The sequence below is a fragment of the Pseudorca crassidens genome, chromosome 2 (assembly GCF_039906515.1).
Source record: "Pseudorca crassidens isolate mPseCra1 chromosome 2, mPseCra1.hap1, whole genome shotgun sequence".
NCBI classification, from domain to species: domain Eukaryota; kingdom Metazoa; phylum Chordata; class Mammalia; order Artiodactyla; family Delphinidae; genus Pseudorca; species Pseudorca crassidens.
Genome location: NC_090297.1, coordinates 100,962,907 through 100,979,801, shown reverse-complemented (window position 1 = coordinate 100,979,801; position 16,895 = coordinate 100,962,907). Strand labels below are relative to the sequence as shown.

Genomic DNA, 16,895 nt, shown 5'->3' with positions numbered 1-16,895 from the left:
GTTGGCCATCTTGCCTCAGAAGAAATGCCCAGAGTTTCTTCTTTAATTCTTTTCTTCATAAGGTAAGAGTTTCACAATGTAATCAGTTAACAAAATGTCCATTAGGTGTCTCCCCTGCCACACACTGGTACTGAGTTCTGTCAGCCAGAAGCTTGGAGCCCTGATCCCAGCTATTCCCTTAAGTCTGCCCCTTCCCCTCCAATAACTGATAACACATGCCTTTTTAAATTCAGCATTTACAGATCCTAGTCTAATGTAGGATAGGATTGAGGAGAGAATCAGAGAGATATGGTACTGATTTCTTTGAACAAACATTGAGAGTATTCTATGAACAACGCACCTACAGATAGCATATCATAGGCTCTGCAAAATTAATAGGAGAAGTGATTGAGGACAAGAAGGATTTTTTGGCGTCCTTCTATTCAAACCGTTTAAGCAGCTATTAATTTTGCTAAATATTTGTCTTTTCAAAGAAGCATCCAAGTGGTAGAAGATGTCAGTAGTACCATAGTACAAACACCACAATTTATGCTTTGGTAAAACTATTGAGTTAAATAATAAAGCATCATGTACACTTAAAAATGAACTGGGAATGAAGGGATGCTCCACTTTTTAATATGTGGTCACTGTTGCAAAAATTCAAAGTTTTGCCAGCAATAGAAAACTATTTAGACTGCAAGTGTATTTAAACAACAAGTGGTTACAAACGCATTTTCCAAAATAAAAATATAAATGAGAGAGATTGGTTCAAGATGGTGGAGTAGAAGGACGTGCACTCACTCCCTCTTGCAAGAAAACTGGAATCACAACTAACTGCTGAACAGTCATCAACAGGAAGACACTGGAACTCACCAAAAAAGATACCCCACATCCAAAGACAAAGGAGAAGCCACAGTGAGATGGTAGGAGGGGTGCAATCACAGTAAAATCAAATCCCATAACTGCTGGGTGGGTGACTCACAAACTGGAGAATACTTATACCACAGAAGTCCACCCACTGGAGTGAAGGTTCTGAGCCCCACGTCAGGCTTCCCAACCTGGTGGTCTGGCAATGGGAGAAGGAATTCCTAGAGAATCAGACTTTGAATCCTAGCAGGATTTCATTGCAGGACTTTGATAGGACTGGGGTAAACAGAGACTCCACTCTTGGAGGGCACACACAAAGTAGTGTGCACATCAGGACCCAGGGGAAGGAGCAGTGACCCCATAGGAGACTGAACCAGACCTACCTGCTAGTGTTGGAGGGTCTCCTGCAGAGGCAGGGGGTGGCTGTGGCTCACTGTGAGGACAAGGACACTGGCAGCAGAAGTTCTGGGAAGTACTCCTTGGCATGAGGCCTCCCAGAGTCTGCCATTAGCCCCACCAAAGAGCCAGGTAGGCTCCAGTATTGGGTCGCCTCAGGCCAAACAACCAACAGGGAGGGAACCCAGCCCCACCCATCAGCAGACAAGCAGATTAAAGTTTTACTGAGCTCTGCCCACCAGAGCAACACCAAGCTCTACCTACCACCAGTCCCTCCAATCAGGAAACTTGCACAAGCCTCTTAGATAGCCTCATCCACCAGAGGGCAGACAGCAGAAGCAAGAAGAACTACAATCCTGCAGCCTGTGGAACAAAAACCACATTCACAAAACATACACAAGATGAAAAGGCAGAGGGCTATGTACCAGATGAAGGAACAAGATAAAACCCCAGAAAAACAACAAATGAAGTGGAGATAGGCAACCTTCCAGAAAAAGAATTCAGAATAATGATAGTGAAGATGATGCAGGACCTCAGAAAAAGAATGGAGGCAAAGATCGAGAAGATGCAAGAAATGTTTAACAAAGACCTAGAAGAATTAAAGAACAAACACCTAGAAGGATTAAAGAACAAACAAACAGATGAACAATACAATAACTGAAATGAAAACTGCACTTGAAGGAATCAATAGCAGAATAATTGAGGCAGAAGAACAGATAAGTGACCTGGAAGACGGAATGGTGGAACTCACTGCTGCAGAACAGATAAAGAAAAAAGAATGAAAAGAAATGAAGACAGCCTAAGAGACCTCTGGGACAACATTAAACACAACAACATTCGCATTATAGGGGTCCCAGGAGGAGAAGAGAGAGAGAAAGGACCCGAGAATATATTTGAAGAGATTATAGTCGAAAAATTCCCTAACATGGGAAAGGAAATAGCCACCCAAGTCCAGGAAGTGCAGAGAGTCCCAGGCAGGATAAACCTGAGGAGAAACATGCCAAGACACATAGCACTCAAACTGATAAAAATTAAAGACAAAGAAAAATTATTGAAAGCAACAATGGAAAAATGACAAATAACATACAAGGGAACTCCCATAAGGTTAACAGCTGATTTCTTAGCAGAAACTCTACAAGCCAGAAGGGAGTGGCATGACATATTTAAAGTAATGAAGAGGAAGAACCTACAACCAAGATTACTCTACCTGGCAAGAATCTCATTCAGATTCAACGGAGAAATCAAAAGCTTTACAGACAAGCAAAAGCTAAGAGAATTCAGCACCACCAAACCAGCTCTACAACAAATGCTAAAGGAACTTCTCTAAGTGGGAAACACAGGAGAAGAAAAGGACCTAAAAAACAAACCCATAACAATTAAGAAAATGGTAATAGGAACATACATATAGATAATTACCTTAAATGTAAATGGATTAAATGCTCCAACCAAAAGACACAGGCTCACTGTGGATACAAAAACAAGACCCATATATATGCTGTCTACAAGAGACCCACTTCAGACCTAGGGATACATACAGACTGAAAGTGAGGAGATGGAAAAAGATATTCCATGCAAATGGGAACCAAAAGAACGCTGGAGTAACAATACTCATATCAGATGAAATAGACTTTAAAATAAAGAATGTTACAAGAGACAAAGAAGAACACTACATAATGATCAAGGGATCAATCCGAGAAGAAGATATAGCTGTAATAAATATATATGCACCCAACATAGGAGCACCTCAATACATAAGGCAACTGCTGACAGCTATAAAGGAGGAAATCAACAGTAACATGATAATAGTGGGGGACTTTAACACCTCACTTACACCAGTGGACAGATCATCCAGACAGAAAATTAATAAGGAAACAGAAGCTTTAAATGAAACAATAGACCAGATAGATTTCATTGATATTTATAGGACATTCCATCCAAAAACAGCAGCACATAGAACATTCTCCACGACTGATCACATCTTGGGTCACAAATCAAGCCTTGGTAAATTTAAGAAAATTGAAATCATGTCAAGCATATTTTCTGACCACAACACTATGAGATTAGAAATCAATTACGGGGAAAAAAATGTAAAAAACACAAACACATGGAGGCTAAACATTACATTACTAAATAACCAAGATATGACTGAAGAAATCAACGAGGAAATAAAAAAATACGTAGAGACAAATGACAAGGAAAACACGACCATTCAAAACCTATGGGATGCAGCAAAAGCAGTTCTAAGAGGGAAGTTTATAGCATTACAAGCCTACCTCAAGACACAAGAAAAATCTCAAATAAACAATCTAACCTTATACCTAAAGGAACTAGAGAAAGAAGAACAAACAAAACCCAAAGTTAGTAGAAGGAAAGAAATCATAAAGCTCAGAGCAGAAATAAATGAAAAAGAAATGAAGAAAACAATAGCAAAGATCAGTAAAACTAAAAGCTGGTTCTTTGAGAAGATAAACAAAATTGATAAACCATTAGCCAGAGTCATCAAGAAAAAGAGGGAGAGGCTCAAATCAATAAAATTAGAAATGAAAAAGGAGAAGTTACAACAGACACCGCCAAAGTACAAAGCATCCTAAGAGACTACTACAAGCAACTCTATGCCAATAAAATGGACAACCTGGAAGAAATGGACAAATTCTTAGAAAGGTGTAACCTTCCAAGACTGAACCAGGAAGAAATAGAAAATATGAACAGACCAATAACAAGTAATGAAATTGAAACGGTGATTAAAAATCTTCCAACAAACAAAAGTCCAGGACAAGATGGCTTCACAGGTGAATTCTATCAAATATTTTGAGAAGAGCTAATACCCATGCTTCTCAAATCCTTCCAAAAAATTGCAGAGGAAAGAACACTCCCAAACTCATTCTATGAGGCCACCATCACCTTGATACCAAAACCAGACAAAGATACTACAAAAAAAGAAAATTCCAGACCCATACCACTGATGAATATAGATGCAAAAATCCTCAATAAAATACTAGCAAACAGAATCCAACAACACATTAAAAGGATCATATACCATGATCAAGTGGGATTTATCCCAGGCATGCAAGGATTCTTCAATATATGCAAATCAATCAATGTGATACACCATCTATTAACAAACTGAAGAATAAAAACAATATGATCATCTCAATAGATGCAGAAAAAGCTTTTGACAAAATTCAACACGGATTTATGATAAAAACTCTCCAGAAAGTGGGCATAGAGGGACGTACCTCAACATAATAAAGGCCATATACAACAAACCTATAGCAAACATCATTCTCAATGGTTAAAAACTGAAAGCATGTCCTCTAAGATCAGGAAAAAAACAAGGATGTCCACTCTCACCACTATTATTCAACATAGTTTTGGAAGTCCTAGCCATGGCAATCAGAGAAGAAAAAGAAATAAAAGGAATTCAAATTGGAAAAGAAGAAGTAAAACTGTCACTGTTTGCAGATGACATGACACTATACACAGAGAATCTTGAAGGTGCCACCAGAAAATTACTAGAGCTCATCAATGAATTTGGTAAAGTAGCAGGATACAAAATTAATGCACAGATATCTCTTGCATTTCTATACACTAATGATGAAAAATCAGAAAGAAATTAAGGAAACACTCCCATTTACCATTGCAACAAAAAGAATAAAATACCTAGGAATAAACCTACCTAGGGAGACAAAAGTCGTGTATGCAGAAGACTATAAGACACTGATGAAAGAAATTAAAGATGATACCAACAGATGGAGAGATATACCATGTTCTTTGATTGGAAAAATCAATATTGTGAAAATGACTATACTACCCAAAGCAATCTACAGATTCAGTTCAATCTCTATCAAACAGAAATATAGATCAATGGAACAGGATAGAAAGCCCAGAGATAAACCCACGCACCTATGGACAACTAATCTATGACAAAGAAGGCAAGGATATACAATGGAGAAAAGACAGTCTCTTCAATAAGTGGTGCTGGGGAAACTGGACAGCTACATGTAAAAGAATGAAATTAGAACACTCCCTAACACCATACACAAAAATAAACTCAAAATGGATTAGAGACCTAAATGTAAGACTGGACACTATCAAACTCTTAGAGGACAACATAGGAAGAACACTGACATAAATCACAGCAAGATCTTTTTTTATCCACCTCTGAGAGTAATGGAAATAAAAACAAAAATAAACAAATGGGACCTAATGAAACTTAAAAGCTTTTGCACAGCAAAGGAAACCATAAACAAGACCAAAAGACAACCCTCAGAATGGGAGAAAATATTTGCAAATGAAGCAACCGACAAAGGATTAATCTCCAAAATTTACAAGCAGCTCATGCAGCTCAATAACAAAAAAACAAACAACCCAATCCAAAAATGGGCAGAAGACCTAAATAGACATTTCTCCAAAGAAGATATACAGACTGCCAACAAACACATGAAAGAATGCTCAACATCACTAATCATTAGAGAAATGCAAATCAAAACTACAATGAGATATCATCTCACACCAGTCAGAATGGCCATCATCAAAAAATCTAGAAACAATAAATGCTGGAGAGGGTGTGGAGAAAAGGGAACACTCTTGCACTGCTGGTGGGAATGTGAATTGGTTCAGCCACTATGGAGAACAGTATGGAGGTTCCTTAAAAATCTACAAATAGAACTACCATATGACCCAGCAATCCCACTACTGGGCATATACCCTGAGAAAACCGAAATTCAAAAAGAGTCATGTACCAAAATGTTCATTGCAGCACTATTTACAATAGCCAGAACATGGAAGCAACCTAAATGCCCATCGACAGACGAATGGATAAAGATGTGGTACATATATACAATAGAATATTAGCCATAAAAAGGAATGAAATTGGGTCATTTGTAGAGACATGGATAGTTCTAGAGACTGTCATACAGAGTGAAGTGAGTCAGAAAGAGAAAAACAAATATCGTATACTAACGCATATATGTGGAACCTAGAAAAATGGTACAAATGAACCGGTTTGCAGGGCAGAAATTGAGACACAGATGTAGAGAACAAATGTATGCACACCAAGGGAGGAAAGCGGGGGTGGGGTGGTGGTGTGATGAATTGGGAGATTGGGTTTGACATGTATACACTGATGTGTATAAAATGGACGACTAATAAGAACCTGCTGTATAAAAAAAAATAAAATTCAGAATTTCAAAAATATATATATATAAATTAGATCTGGGATTAACCTGAAATATAAAATTCTAAAACCAGTAGTGTATTAGTCTTTTATAATTATTAAGAACTGCCCTATAAGCTAGAAATAGGGTTATTTTCTTAAACCAGAGTCTTGCTATTTTTTAACAATAATAAAATAGGAATGTATTTTAAGCAGTTAACGGAAGTCTTTAACCAGTAGCCATAATTAAGTAGCACATATAAAAGTGCCACTTATATTCAGTAATTATTGCTTATAATTATTTGTCAACATGAGTTAAACATGCAAGCAGTTTGCTGGCCTTTTTTTAAAATCAATTTTCATCATTTGAAAGTCATTAATAAGTGGTTCCTTCTGTTTCAGATCTTTGGCATGATATTCAGCATGGTCCTTTGCTGTGCGATACGAAATTCACGAGATGTCATATGAAGCTACTTCTACATGAAAGTTGTAATCTAGAGCATACAAATGTCACAGGAGCTGTCTCCTGGCTCATTTTTAATATTCAAAGGACATTAGGATCTAAAATAATTTGCTGTTAATTGTACATTTGCACATGTATGTATGTTTGGCTCATTACTGGTTTACCCCTTGAGTGAATGCCTATGTATGTTGACTGAAGCATATTCATGTGTGATCTGCATGTTTCTGGTATATGCATAATGAAATCTGTTTGCTGGGAATTCCTGATTCGTGTTATGTGAGAGAAACACATATTTAACTCTCAGAAAAAGATCAAAAAGCTTTGATAAACTTTAAAAACTTGGTTATTTAGGAAAAAAATATGATAGTGGGTCAGTTTCTCAGACTCTAGCCATAGGAAGTTAGATATAGAGAATTCAGGGATTTCTAGTTTGTGGAAGCAATAAGCTACAGGAATTGAGAGATCATGGTGCAGTGTTAAAAGTAACTGTGTTTGGGTTAGGTGTAAGGGTTTCCTGGGATTTTTCTTATATACATACTCTCCCCAGAATTCAGGACTAAACACATCTGTAAAACTAAATATAGCTTGGAAAATCTAATTTGACTAAGTCATACTTTCCTAGTATTTAAAAAACAAAACAAAACAAAGAAAACCTTGCTCTGGAAAGAGGTGTCACACAGACAATCACATGCCCTATAAAAGTGAGTGTTTTTAGGACTAGAAAGAAAATCTTTTAACAACTTTTTAAGGAAATATTTTTGTTCTTATATAAAGACATTTAAATATTGCTTTATGACTTTCCTTTTCTGACTCTTCCCTGAACTACTGTAACCCCCCACATACACAAAAGGGCTTTTATCTCCAACTTTTCTGTATTTCTTCAGATGTAAGCATAGAAAGACTAAAGCAAGAGATCTGGCAGTTGCAAATTGTGGGAAAGAGAATTTTTACTGGCACTGTATCTTTGAAATACCTCATAACTTGAGTTTACATATTTTCCTAATTTTTTGGTATTTTTCTTATTTATTCACCTAGAGAATTCTTCTTTATAGATTAAGAACTACAGTTTTTGCCACTTAAAATATACTATATCATGAGCATCCTTAGCCAAACCAAAATAAAGAAAAACATCCTCTCCTAGTTTTGTGCACACAAGAGAGACAAGCTAAGGAAACAAAAATACACACACAACAGAAATATGTTCCTTCTGTGCAGGTCCCCTATAAAAATAAAATGTTTGTGTTCTTTATGGTCTTGACGCTTCATTGTAATCCCAAATTTACAATCTAAATTGACATATACGTCCATTTTTAAATAGCAACTTGGTACATTTAGTAAATCATGGATTTTTAAAAATTACATTTTAAAAGGCCACACAAAAATGAAAGTATGGGGGACTTTTGGAAACCCCCAAGTAAGTTTGTACTCATGTGAGAACACAAGTCTTTGGGTCTACACTAAAGGAGAGTGTGCACTCCGAGAAAGTTCTACAAAACATTTTGCTGAGAACGTGTAACCATTTGAAATAATCTCACTCCCATAGGGAACCACATTTCTCCTGCCATACTTGCTATTGCTACTAACTGCTACTAACTATATGCTACTAACTGTGGAGGAAGATTTCTAGAAAAAAAGTCAGACTGGAAGCAAGCCAAAAATTTAATTGTGCATGGCTACTTTGCTCTGTCTGTAGCTAACAGAAAGACTATTTTAAGAAACTCAATAGATGTTTCTACCCTGGTAGTTGAGAAGTAGAGCTTTTTAAGTAAAGAACAAAAAGCCACCATCTCTCCTGGTGGCTTATTTCACCTGTCTGCCTGAAGACAGGAAACAGGCTTAAGGGCATACTTAGGTTTCTTCCAGCTCAGAATCTTCTGGGATTCAACAAAAGTGAGTTTCATTCTATATCTGAATTAACCTTAAAGAAGTGTAGCTAAAAGTGGAAGAGTAGAGATTTGTTCCATATGTGATTAAAGTGTGACTTTTGGGAGTAATTTTTCTAAAGTATGTGCCATGAGTAAAATTAGAGAATTTCATCTCTGAGTGAGGGAAGAATTACATACATATATATCTTGAATCTACATATGCATCTTGAATATATATCTCTTGAATATATATACATGTATAACTTGAACATATGTATACGTGTGTGTGTATATATATGTATATGTGCACACATACATGTATACATATATGTGTACAAATATATACACACACGTATAAAGTTTTGATTATATCTGTTTACCTGAACTAATTTGAGATCAGGCCCAAAGATTTTCTTAAATGTATGGTGCCAAGGCACAGAATTAAAACTTCTTGATGAAATATTTTAAGTTATTTCAAATTAAATTTTCTATGTACCAGAATTTCTTGTTTGATTTATCTTAAAATCCTGTTATATCTTTATACACACTCATCCAACTTATCTAAATGCCTGTCAATCAACCCAAATAATATGGTGAAAAAGGAAAGAGTAGTAACCTTTCTATAGTGTTACTAATAGGAGCTGGGCTTAAAAACAACACACTAACAAAGTTATTGCATATAGTTATGTTTCAATTAATATTGTTTCACCCGAATTACACCTCTTTCCCCCAGAGTAGCTCCTTTGTCATCCATAGTACAACCTGTAAAATTACACACTGATACAGAGGCCAGTGTAACCGCCCGTGCAGTCACCAATGACAGGTGCTCTCCTTTCCCCTGTGAGCAGTGCCAGTAGGTTTGGTGTGGTGAGAATGAGGCTCCTGGAAAGACGGCAATGAAGGAGATAGCATATTTTCCCTTCTGAAGTAAGTTTATCAGAGATTAAAAAGAAGAGACCCCCTCTGTGTCATGGGTAAAATGTGGTTTCCATGGCCCCAAGGGCAGCCCTTGAGTATTTAGGAGGTGCACCCCAGCTTTCCCAGTTCACCGCTCCCATGTAACTACCAGCCCCTGTGATTTCAGCAGCCCCATTTTCCCCACCCCTAGGAGGGAGCACTAATGAACCCTTGAAGCTAGTCACTTAACTACATCATCTTAGTTTGGCCTCATCAAAATCAAATTTGTGTTAAGGTATACTTTAAGACAGACAAATGGTTTCTATTTTCTTTCAACATGACTTTTTTTTTTTCTATAAAATGTAAGGTACTGTATGTAGGTGTCTTTTGAAAGGTAAAAAGACTACAATGCAAAATGTTGTTGTTAATCATTTTGTTGGTTTTCTCATTTTAAAAACAACCACTAAATACATTTCAGGAATCCACTATTCAGATGGCTATCTCCTGGGGACACGGAATACATGAAGAATAGAAGTAATATGTCCTGAATGTTGCAAAGCAAAATCTATGATGATTTCACAAAGTTTTTAGCTAATATACCAGAAACACTCCAAAATTTTGGTGTTGTTTTTGTTTTTGTCCTGTGTAATTTATGATGGTTTTACTTATATTAAATAGAAGAAATTTAAATTAAATTAAAAGATATAACCAACAAAGTGCCTAGCATGCCTGGCACTGATGAATATTATTACCTATTGTTACAATTATTATGTTTATGAGTTTTTGTTAATTATAAATCAAACGTGTAATTGTGTATAACTAAAGATACTTCTGCATGATACCAAATACCTATTTGAACACATTCATTTGCTGAATTAATGAATAGTTTTTTTATATATTTCCCAATTCTATTTTAATTTAAAGACTACATATCAAGAGCCATAGCTACAGTTCCTATAGTTTTCCCTGGGCCTGCTCTGCCTTGTAAGATGCAACCCATTCTAATATTAGAATTGTTTTCTTACTTTGTTTTGGAACTACTATTTTGTACACTTGAAAAAACTCTTTATAAGAATGCTGATATGCTAAGATGAACAAGACAAGTCTCTGTCCCCAAGTAGGTTAGAGTGGAAAAAAGGCAAGTATAATTACCATGAGGTAAGTGCTATGATAATCATTAACCTGGAGTAGATCCATTCAGCCTTGGAAGGATGGTCAGAGGAAAGAGGTTTCCTGAATTTTGAGGTCACCAAACTGAGTCCTGAAGAACCCATACAAATGAGTCAAGTAAAAAGAAATAGAGGTAGAAAAGAAAAAGGGATTACTGAGGAACAGTATGAAGAAGGCCCTGAAATAGAGAAAGCATGGAAACATTCAAAGAGGGAAGGTCAAGAACTGAGTTGATAAAGGGCCCTGTTAAACTGTGCTAAGAAGTCTTAGGTTTGTACAGAGGTCATTGGGAAATTTTTAAACAAAATCAAATTAATTTGATTAGTTGATTTTAATCAAATTAATTTTTACAAAATCAAATTTCATTCTTTTAAAGATTACTTAGCTTTAGTATAAACAGTGATTGGAGGGCAAAGGCCAGAGTCATGAGGATTTCTAACTAATGAAATGCAAATTCTACCAAGAAGTAGTAGACAGATGCAAGAGAAATTGAGGGAAAGAGGAGCCTAGAGCCATGCCTAGGTTTCTTGGCAGCTGGAAGATAGTGGTGTACAGGAGGAAAAGCAGATTGTACTGAGGATGCAAGTTGGAGATGACTACAGGACATCCAAGAGGATATATAAACAGGCACTGGATACATGACTCTGAAGCTCAGGAAAGAAGTCTAGACTAGAACTGTAGTTGAGGAATCTGCAACATAAAAGTAGTAATGCCCAGATTTGAACAATATAAGCCACCTCTCATATTTAAGATCTCAGTGATAAAGTTTAAAAAATTATAATCTCCTACTCTAGGAAGATAAAAGCCCCAAACAATTCTTTATTCCCCATGCATTTCTTAATCTCAGACTGGAGTGTCTCTTAGCTACCTGCATTCCTTCAATAGCTGCCATCTAAACTGTCTTTTAATGCAAATGAGTGTAATTCCTTAGGACAACCAAGGTTGAATGAATACAAATTGAAGTTTCTCATATGCTCTACATTGAACAGTGTCCACAAGGTCAACAGGACACATAAGATTATCACAACACTAGCCCTTCCTTCACAAAGTTTGTAACCTTCACCCCTACAGCACCAAGCAAAATTACATTCCCAGAAGGAAGTATAGTCCAGAACTATATTACTGTTGCCTGCTAAACACCATAGCATAGATTTTGAGTCATCTTAGAGAAAAAGGGTATAAAGGCACGACAGGAGAAAATGTTGACTTCACCAAGCAAAATTACATTCCCAGAAGGAAGTATAGTCCAGAACTATATTACTGTTGCCTGCTAAACACCATAGCATAGATTTTGCGTCATCTTAGAGAAAAAGGGTATAAAGGCATGACAGGAGAAAATGTTGACTTCAGCCTCATTAGGACTGGTTCTAAATGCCATGAGTGTATTACATTGAGACTCCAGATATGTGACCTCCACTGGGCCCTCTAGGGAAGCAGAAAGGTCAGGGAAGATCAGGACTAAAAATTGTCCTGAATATTGGACTATTAGCAAGTCTTTGTTGACCTTATTGAAAACAGTTTCAAGGGAAGATAGGAGTGGAAGTCAAATTGTAATGGGTTAGGAAGAGAATGAGAAGTGAGGCAGTAAATATTTAGTGTAAGGGTCTTGCTCTGGTCTGATTGTTTCTCCCTAAAATTCATATGTTGAAATCCTAATGCCCATTGTGATAGTATTAGGAGGTGGGGCCTTTGGGAAGTGCCTAGGTCATGAGGGTGGAGCCCTCATGAATGGGATTAGTGTTCTTATAAAAAGAAACCCTACAGAGATCCCTTGCCCCTTCCACCAAGTGAGGACACAGTAAGAAGGAGCCAGCTCTGAAGCAGGAAGATCTCTCACCAGAACGTGACCATGCTGGCACCATGACCTTGAACTTCCCAGCCGGAAGAGCTGTGAGAAATAGATTTTTGTCATTTATAAGCTACCCAATCTGTGGTATTTTGCTATAGCAGCCCAAACAGACTAAGACAGGGCTATTTCACAAAGAACCTGGAATAAGAATTCAAGGAGAGGGGTAAATAAATATAAGGTTGCACAGGGTCGAGAGAGAGCTGTTTGCTTTTTTTTTTTTTTTTTTGGATGAGAAACCATTCAAGGATGCTTTATACTGAAGCGAAGGAGTCCATAAAGCAGAAGTAAGAGAAGATAGAAGAGGAAACAGCAAGGTCCTGGAGGAAATGGAGGATGGGATGAGGAGCATCTTTTTAAACTAGTGGAAAAGATGCTGAATCAATCAGTAATTTTCAGTTGAAACAGTATCAGAAACCCAACTCTAGCTTAAGCAGAACAGGAAAGTTATGACTTCTTTAACGGTTGAAGCTGGCTTCAGATTAGACCTACTGATATCAGAAGGTCTCCCTTTCCTCACTCTCTTGTTCTTCTCTGGGTTGGCTTTATTCTCAGGCTGGCTGTTTCTAGGAGATGCCAAGGATGGCTAGCAGTGGCTCTAGGTTCACATTCTAGCAGCTTAGAAACCCCAACAGGCCAAGCACTCCTCTTTGTCCAACAGTTACAGTTAAAGCCCTGAGACTGACTCCTACTGGAAGAGATTAGGTCATATGTCCACCCCTTAATCCGTCAGGCTTGGTTGAGCTTAAGTAGCATGCCTACCTCCATCAGCTCCACTCAAACCATTTGACTTGGAAAAGGATGGGGGGAGAGCCCCCAAAGGAAAATCAAGGTGCAGCTACCAAAAGAAGGGACATAGATGTTAGCCAGGCAAAAATGGTAGGTGAAAGGAGGGTAATAGAAGTAGAGAAAGTGAGACAGAGTTGTGTTAAAAGATAAGTAAGAATTGGTCAAAAGAAATGAGAGGGTAAGGAAGAACCCAACACTGAACATTAGAACTAGAGTGGAAGATACCATGATATAAGAATTTTTATGGCACTTAAACTCAGACTTGCTGCTCAATAAACGGGGGATAGGTAATTTCTTATATAAAAAACAACTTTAAAAAAATTGAGGTATAATTGACATACATTATATTACTTTCAGGTGTACAAAATAATGATTCAATACTTGTAAATATTTCAAAATAATCACCACAATAAGTCCAGGTAACATCTGTCATCACACATAGTTACAGAATTTTTTTCTTCTGATGAGAACTTTTAAGATTTACTCTCTTAGCAACTTTCAACTATGCAACACGGTATTACTAACTACAGTCGCCATGCTGTACCTCGCCATGACTTATTTATTTTATATCTGGAAGTTTTTTCCTTTTGACTCCCTTCATCCATTTCACCTACCTCCCCACCCTTCACCTCCGGCAAGCACCTACCTATTATCTTTTTCTATGGGCTTTTTGGGGGTTTTCTTTCCACATATAAGTGAAATCAAACGGCAATGATTGGCAGTCTTTCTCCATCTGACTTTTTCACTTATAATACACTCGGCGTCCATCCATGTTGCCGAAAATGGCAAGATTTCCTTTTTGTCTGCTGAGCAGTAGTTCATTATATATATCTACCACATCATTAACCATTCATCCATCACTGGACACCTAGGTTGTTTCCAAATCTTGGCTATTGTAAATAGTGCTGCAATGAACTTAGGGGTGCATATATCTTTTCCAGTTAATATTTTCATTTTCTTCAGATAAATATCCAGATGTGGAATTGCTGGATCATATGGTAGCTCTATTTTCCATTTTTTTAAAGGAAACTCCATACAGTTTTCCACAATGGCTCCACCAATTTATAACCCCACCAACAGTGTACAAGGTTCCTTTTTCTCCTTGTTATTTGTTGTCTTTTTGATAATAGCTATTCTAACAGGTGTGAGATGATATCTCATTGTGGTTTTTATTTGCATTTCCCTGATGATTAGTGATATTGTAAATCTTTTTGTGTACCTGTTGGCTGTCTGCATGTATTCTTTGGAAAAAATGTCTATTCAGGTCCTCTGCCCATTTTTTAAGTCAGGCTGTTCATTTTTTTTTTTTTCGATGTCAAGTTACATGAGTCTTTGTATATTTGGGATATTAACCCCTTATGGGATATATTGTTTTCAAATACCTTCTCCCATTTAGTAGGTTGCCTTTTTATTTTGTTGATAGTTTCCTTTGCTGTGCAGAAGCTTTTTAGTTTGATGTTTATTTATTTTTGCTTTTGTTTCCATTGTCTGAGGAAACAGATTGAAAAAAAATATTGCTAATACCAGTGTCAAAGAGCATACTGCCTACATTTTCTTCTAGGAGACTTATGGTTTCAGGTCTTACGTTTAAGTCTTTAATCCATTTTGAGGTGATTTTTGTATATGGTGTGAGAAAGCAGTCCAGTTTCATTCTTTTGCATGTAGACATCCAGTTTTCTCAACACCATTTATTGAAGAGACTGTCCTTTCCCCATTGTATAGTCTTGGCTCTTTTGTTTTATAGTAATTGACCATATATGCATGGTTTTATTCTGAGCTCTCTATCCTGTTCAATTGATTTAGTGCCTTTTTTTAATGCCAATACCATACTATTTTGATTACTATAGCTTTGTAATATAGTTTGAAATCAGGACGGATGATGCTCCAGATTTGTTCTTCTTTCTCAGGATTGCTTTGGTTATTTGAGGTCTTTTGTGGTTCTGTACAAATTTTAGAATTGTTTGTTCTAGTTCTGTAAAAAATGGCATTGGAATTTTGATAAAGATTGCTTTGAATCTGTAGATCACTTTGGGTAGTATGGACATTTATTTTAACAATATTAATTCTTCCAATCCATGAGCACAGACTATCTTCCCACTTATTTGTGTCTTCTTCATGTTCTTTCATTAGTTTCTTATAGTTTTCAGTGTACAGGTCTTTACCTCCTATCTTTTTTGATGTAATTGTAAATAGGATAGTTTTGTTAATGTCTCTGTTAGTTTTTTACTAGTATATATAATGCAACTGATTTCTGTACATGATTTTGTATCCTGCAATTAGTTCTCACAGTTTTTTGATGGAGTCTTTAGGGTTTTCTATATATAGTATCATGCAGTAGTGACCATTTTACATTTTCATTTCCAATTTGGATGTCTTTTATCTTTTTCTTGTCTACTTGCTCTGGCTAAGACTTCCAATATATTGGTAAGAGTGGATATTCTTGTCTTGTTCCTCTTCTTAGAGAAAACATTTTCATCGGTATGATGTTAGCTGTGGGCTTGCATATATGGCCTTTATTATGTTGAGGTACATTCCCTCTAAAAGAGAATTTCTATTACTAGCAGCATCCATTTAGTTATGAAAGAACTCTTTATATTTCAAAGTCAAATGAGAAACAAGAGGGACTCTTTTTAAAGAACTGAATCTCAAATTCCTCTGCCAAAAACTGACTTATTAAACTTCAGGTTGAATTAAAGACCAGTTCAGAAGATGTTCCAAAATTTCCATCTTTCTCTTCTCACACAAGCAATAATTCTTCACTTCCCCATCTCTAAGTTCTCTATTCATTCTCCCACTTCTAAACCCAAAGAATACTAATACATTCCAAAATAGCATTTCCATATACCCAAGTTTCTGGATCTAGCTGAGGTAAATTTTTGGTCATGCCAATTCCTAAGCTCTTTTCTAAGGATTCTTTGCCTTGGACAACTCCATTTTCAAAAGTAGTTTAAGATAATTTATATATGCATCTAATCCAAATAGACTGCCTTCAGTGGAAAGAAACAAGTAGTCTCTAATGCACTCACTCTAGGGCTCCATGCTGATACAGGCCACCACACCCATGTCCAGGCCTAGTCTCCTCCCCGAATGTTGAGGAAGCCCATTTAATGAATGTCTTCTGAGTTGGACTGTTTATAAGGGGCCTCACTGAACCCCATAGGCTTTCCACAGCTCAAGTCCTTGGAAAACATTTTTCAGATTCTGTGCAAGTCATGTGTGATTAGTGCCAGTTACGTTTGATTAATCAAAAATCTATATTTGATATACAGTTTTCAGAGGGAATGTTTTAATTCTACAGCTTTAAGTGTCCATATTGTCAAGTGATATGAGAACCCAAAACCCCAGATTAATATTTGGAGATCATGATAACATTGACTTCACATGTTAAGGTAAGAATAATGTGGATTCATGACTTTGCATATAAATGTACAACTATTCTGTCCCCATTGGCAGAGCATGGGTTTGGTA

At 36.7% G+C, this 16,895-nt stretch overlaps 1 protein-coding gene across 3 annotated transcripts in view; it reads left to right on the top strand.

Annotated features, from left to right (window-relative positions):
* TSPAN2 (tetraspanin 2) overlaps nucleotides 1-8,109 on the top strand; it is a 41,561-nt gene extending 33,452 nt beyond the window's left edge. For all 3 annotated transcript variants that reach the window (XM_067727364.1, XM_067727363.1, XM_067727365.1), the window contains exon 8: nucleotides 6,800-8,109. In XM_067727364.1, coding sequence (XP_067583465.1) covers nucleotides 6,800-6,865 — 66 coding nt within the window. In that variant the 3' untranslated portion in view covers nucleotides 6,866-8,109. The remainder of the gene's footprint in view (nucleotides 1-6,799) is intronic.
* The last annotated feature ends 8,786 nt before the right edge of the window (nucleotides 8,110-16,895 follow it).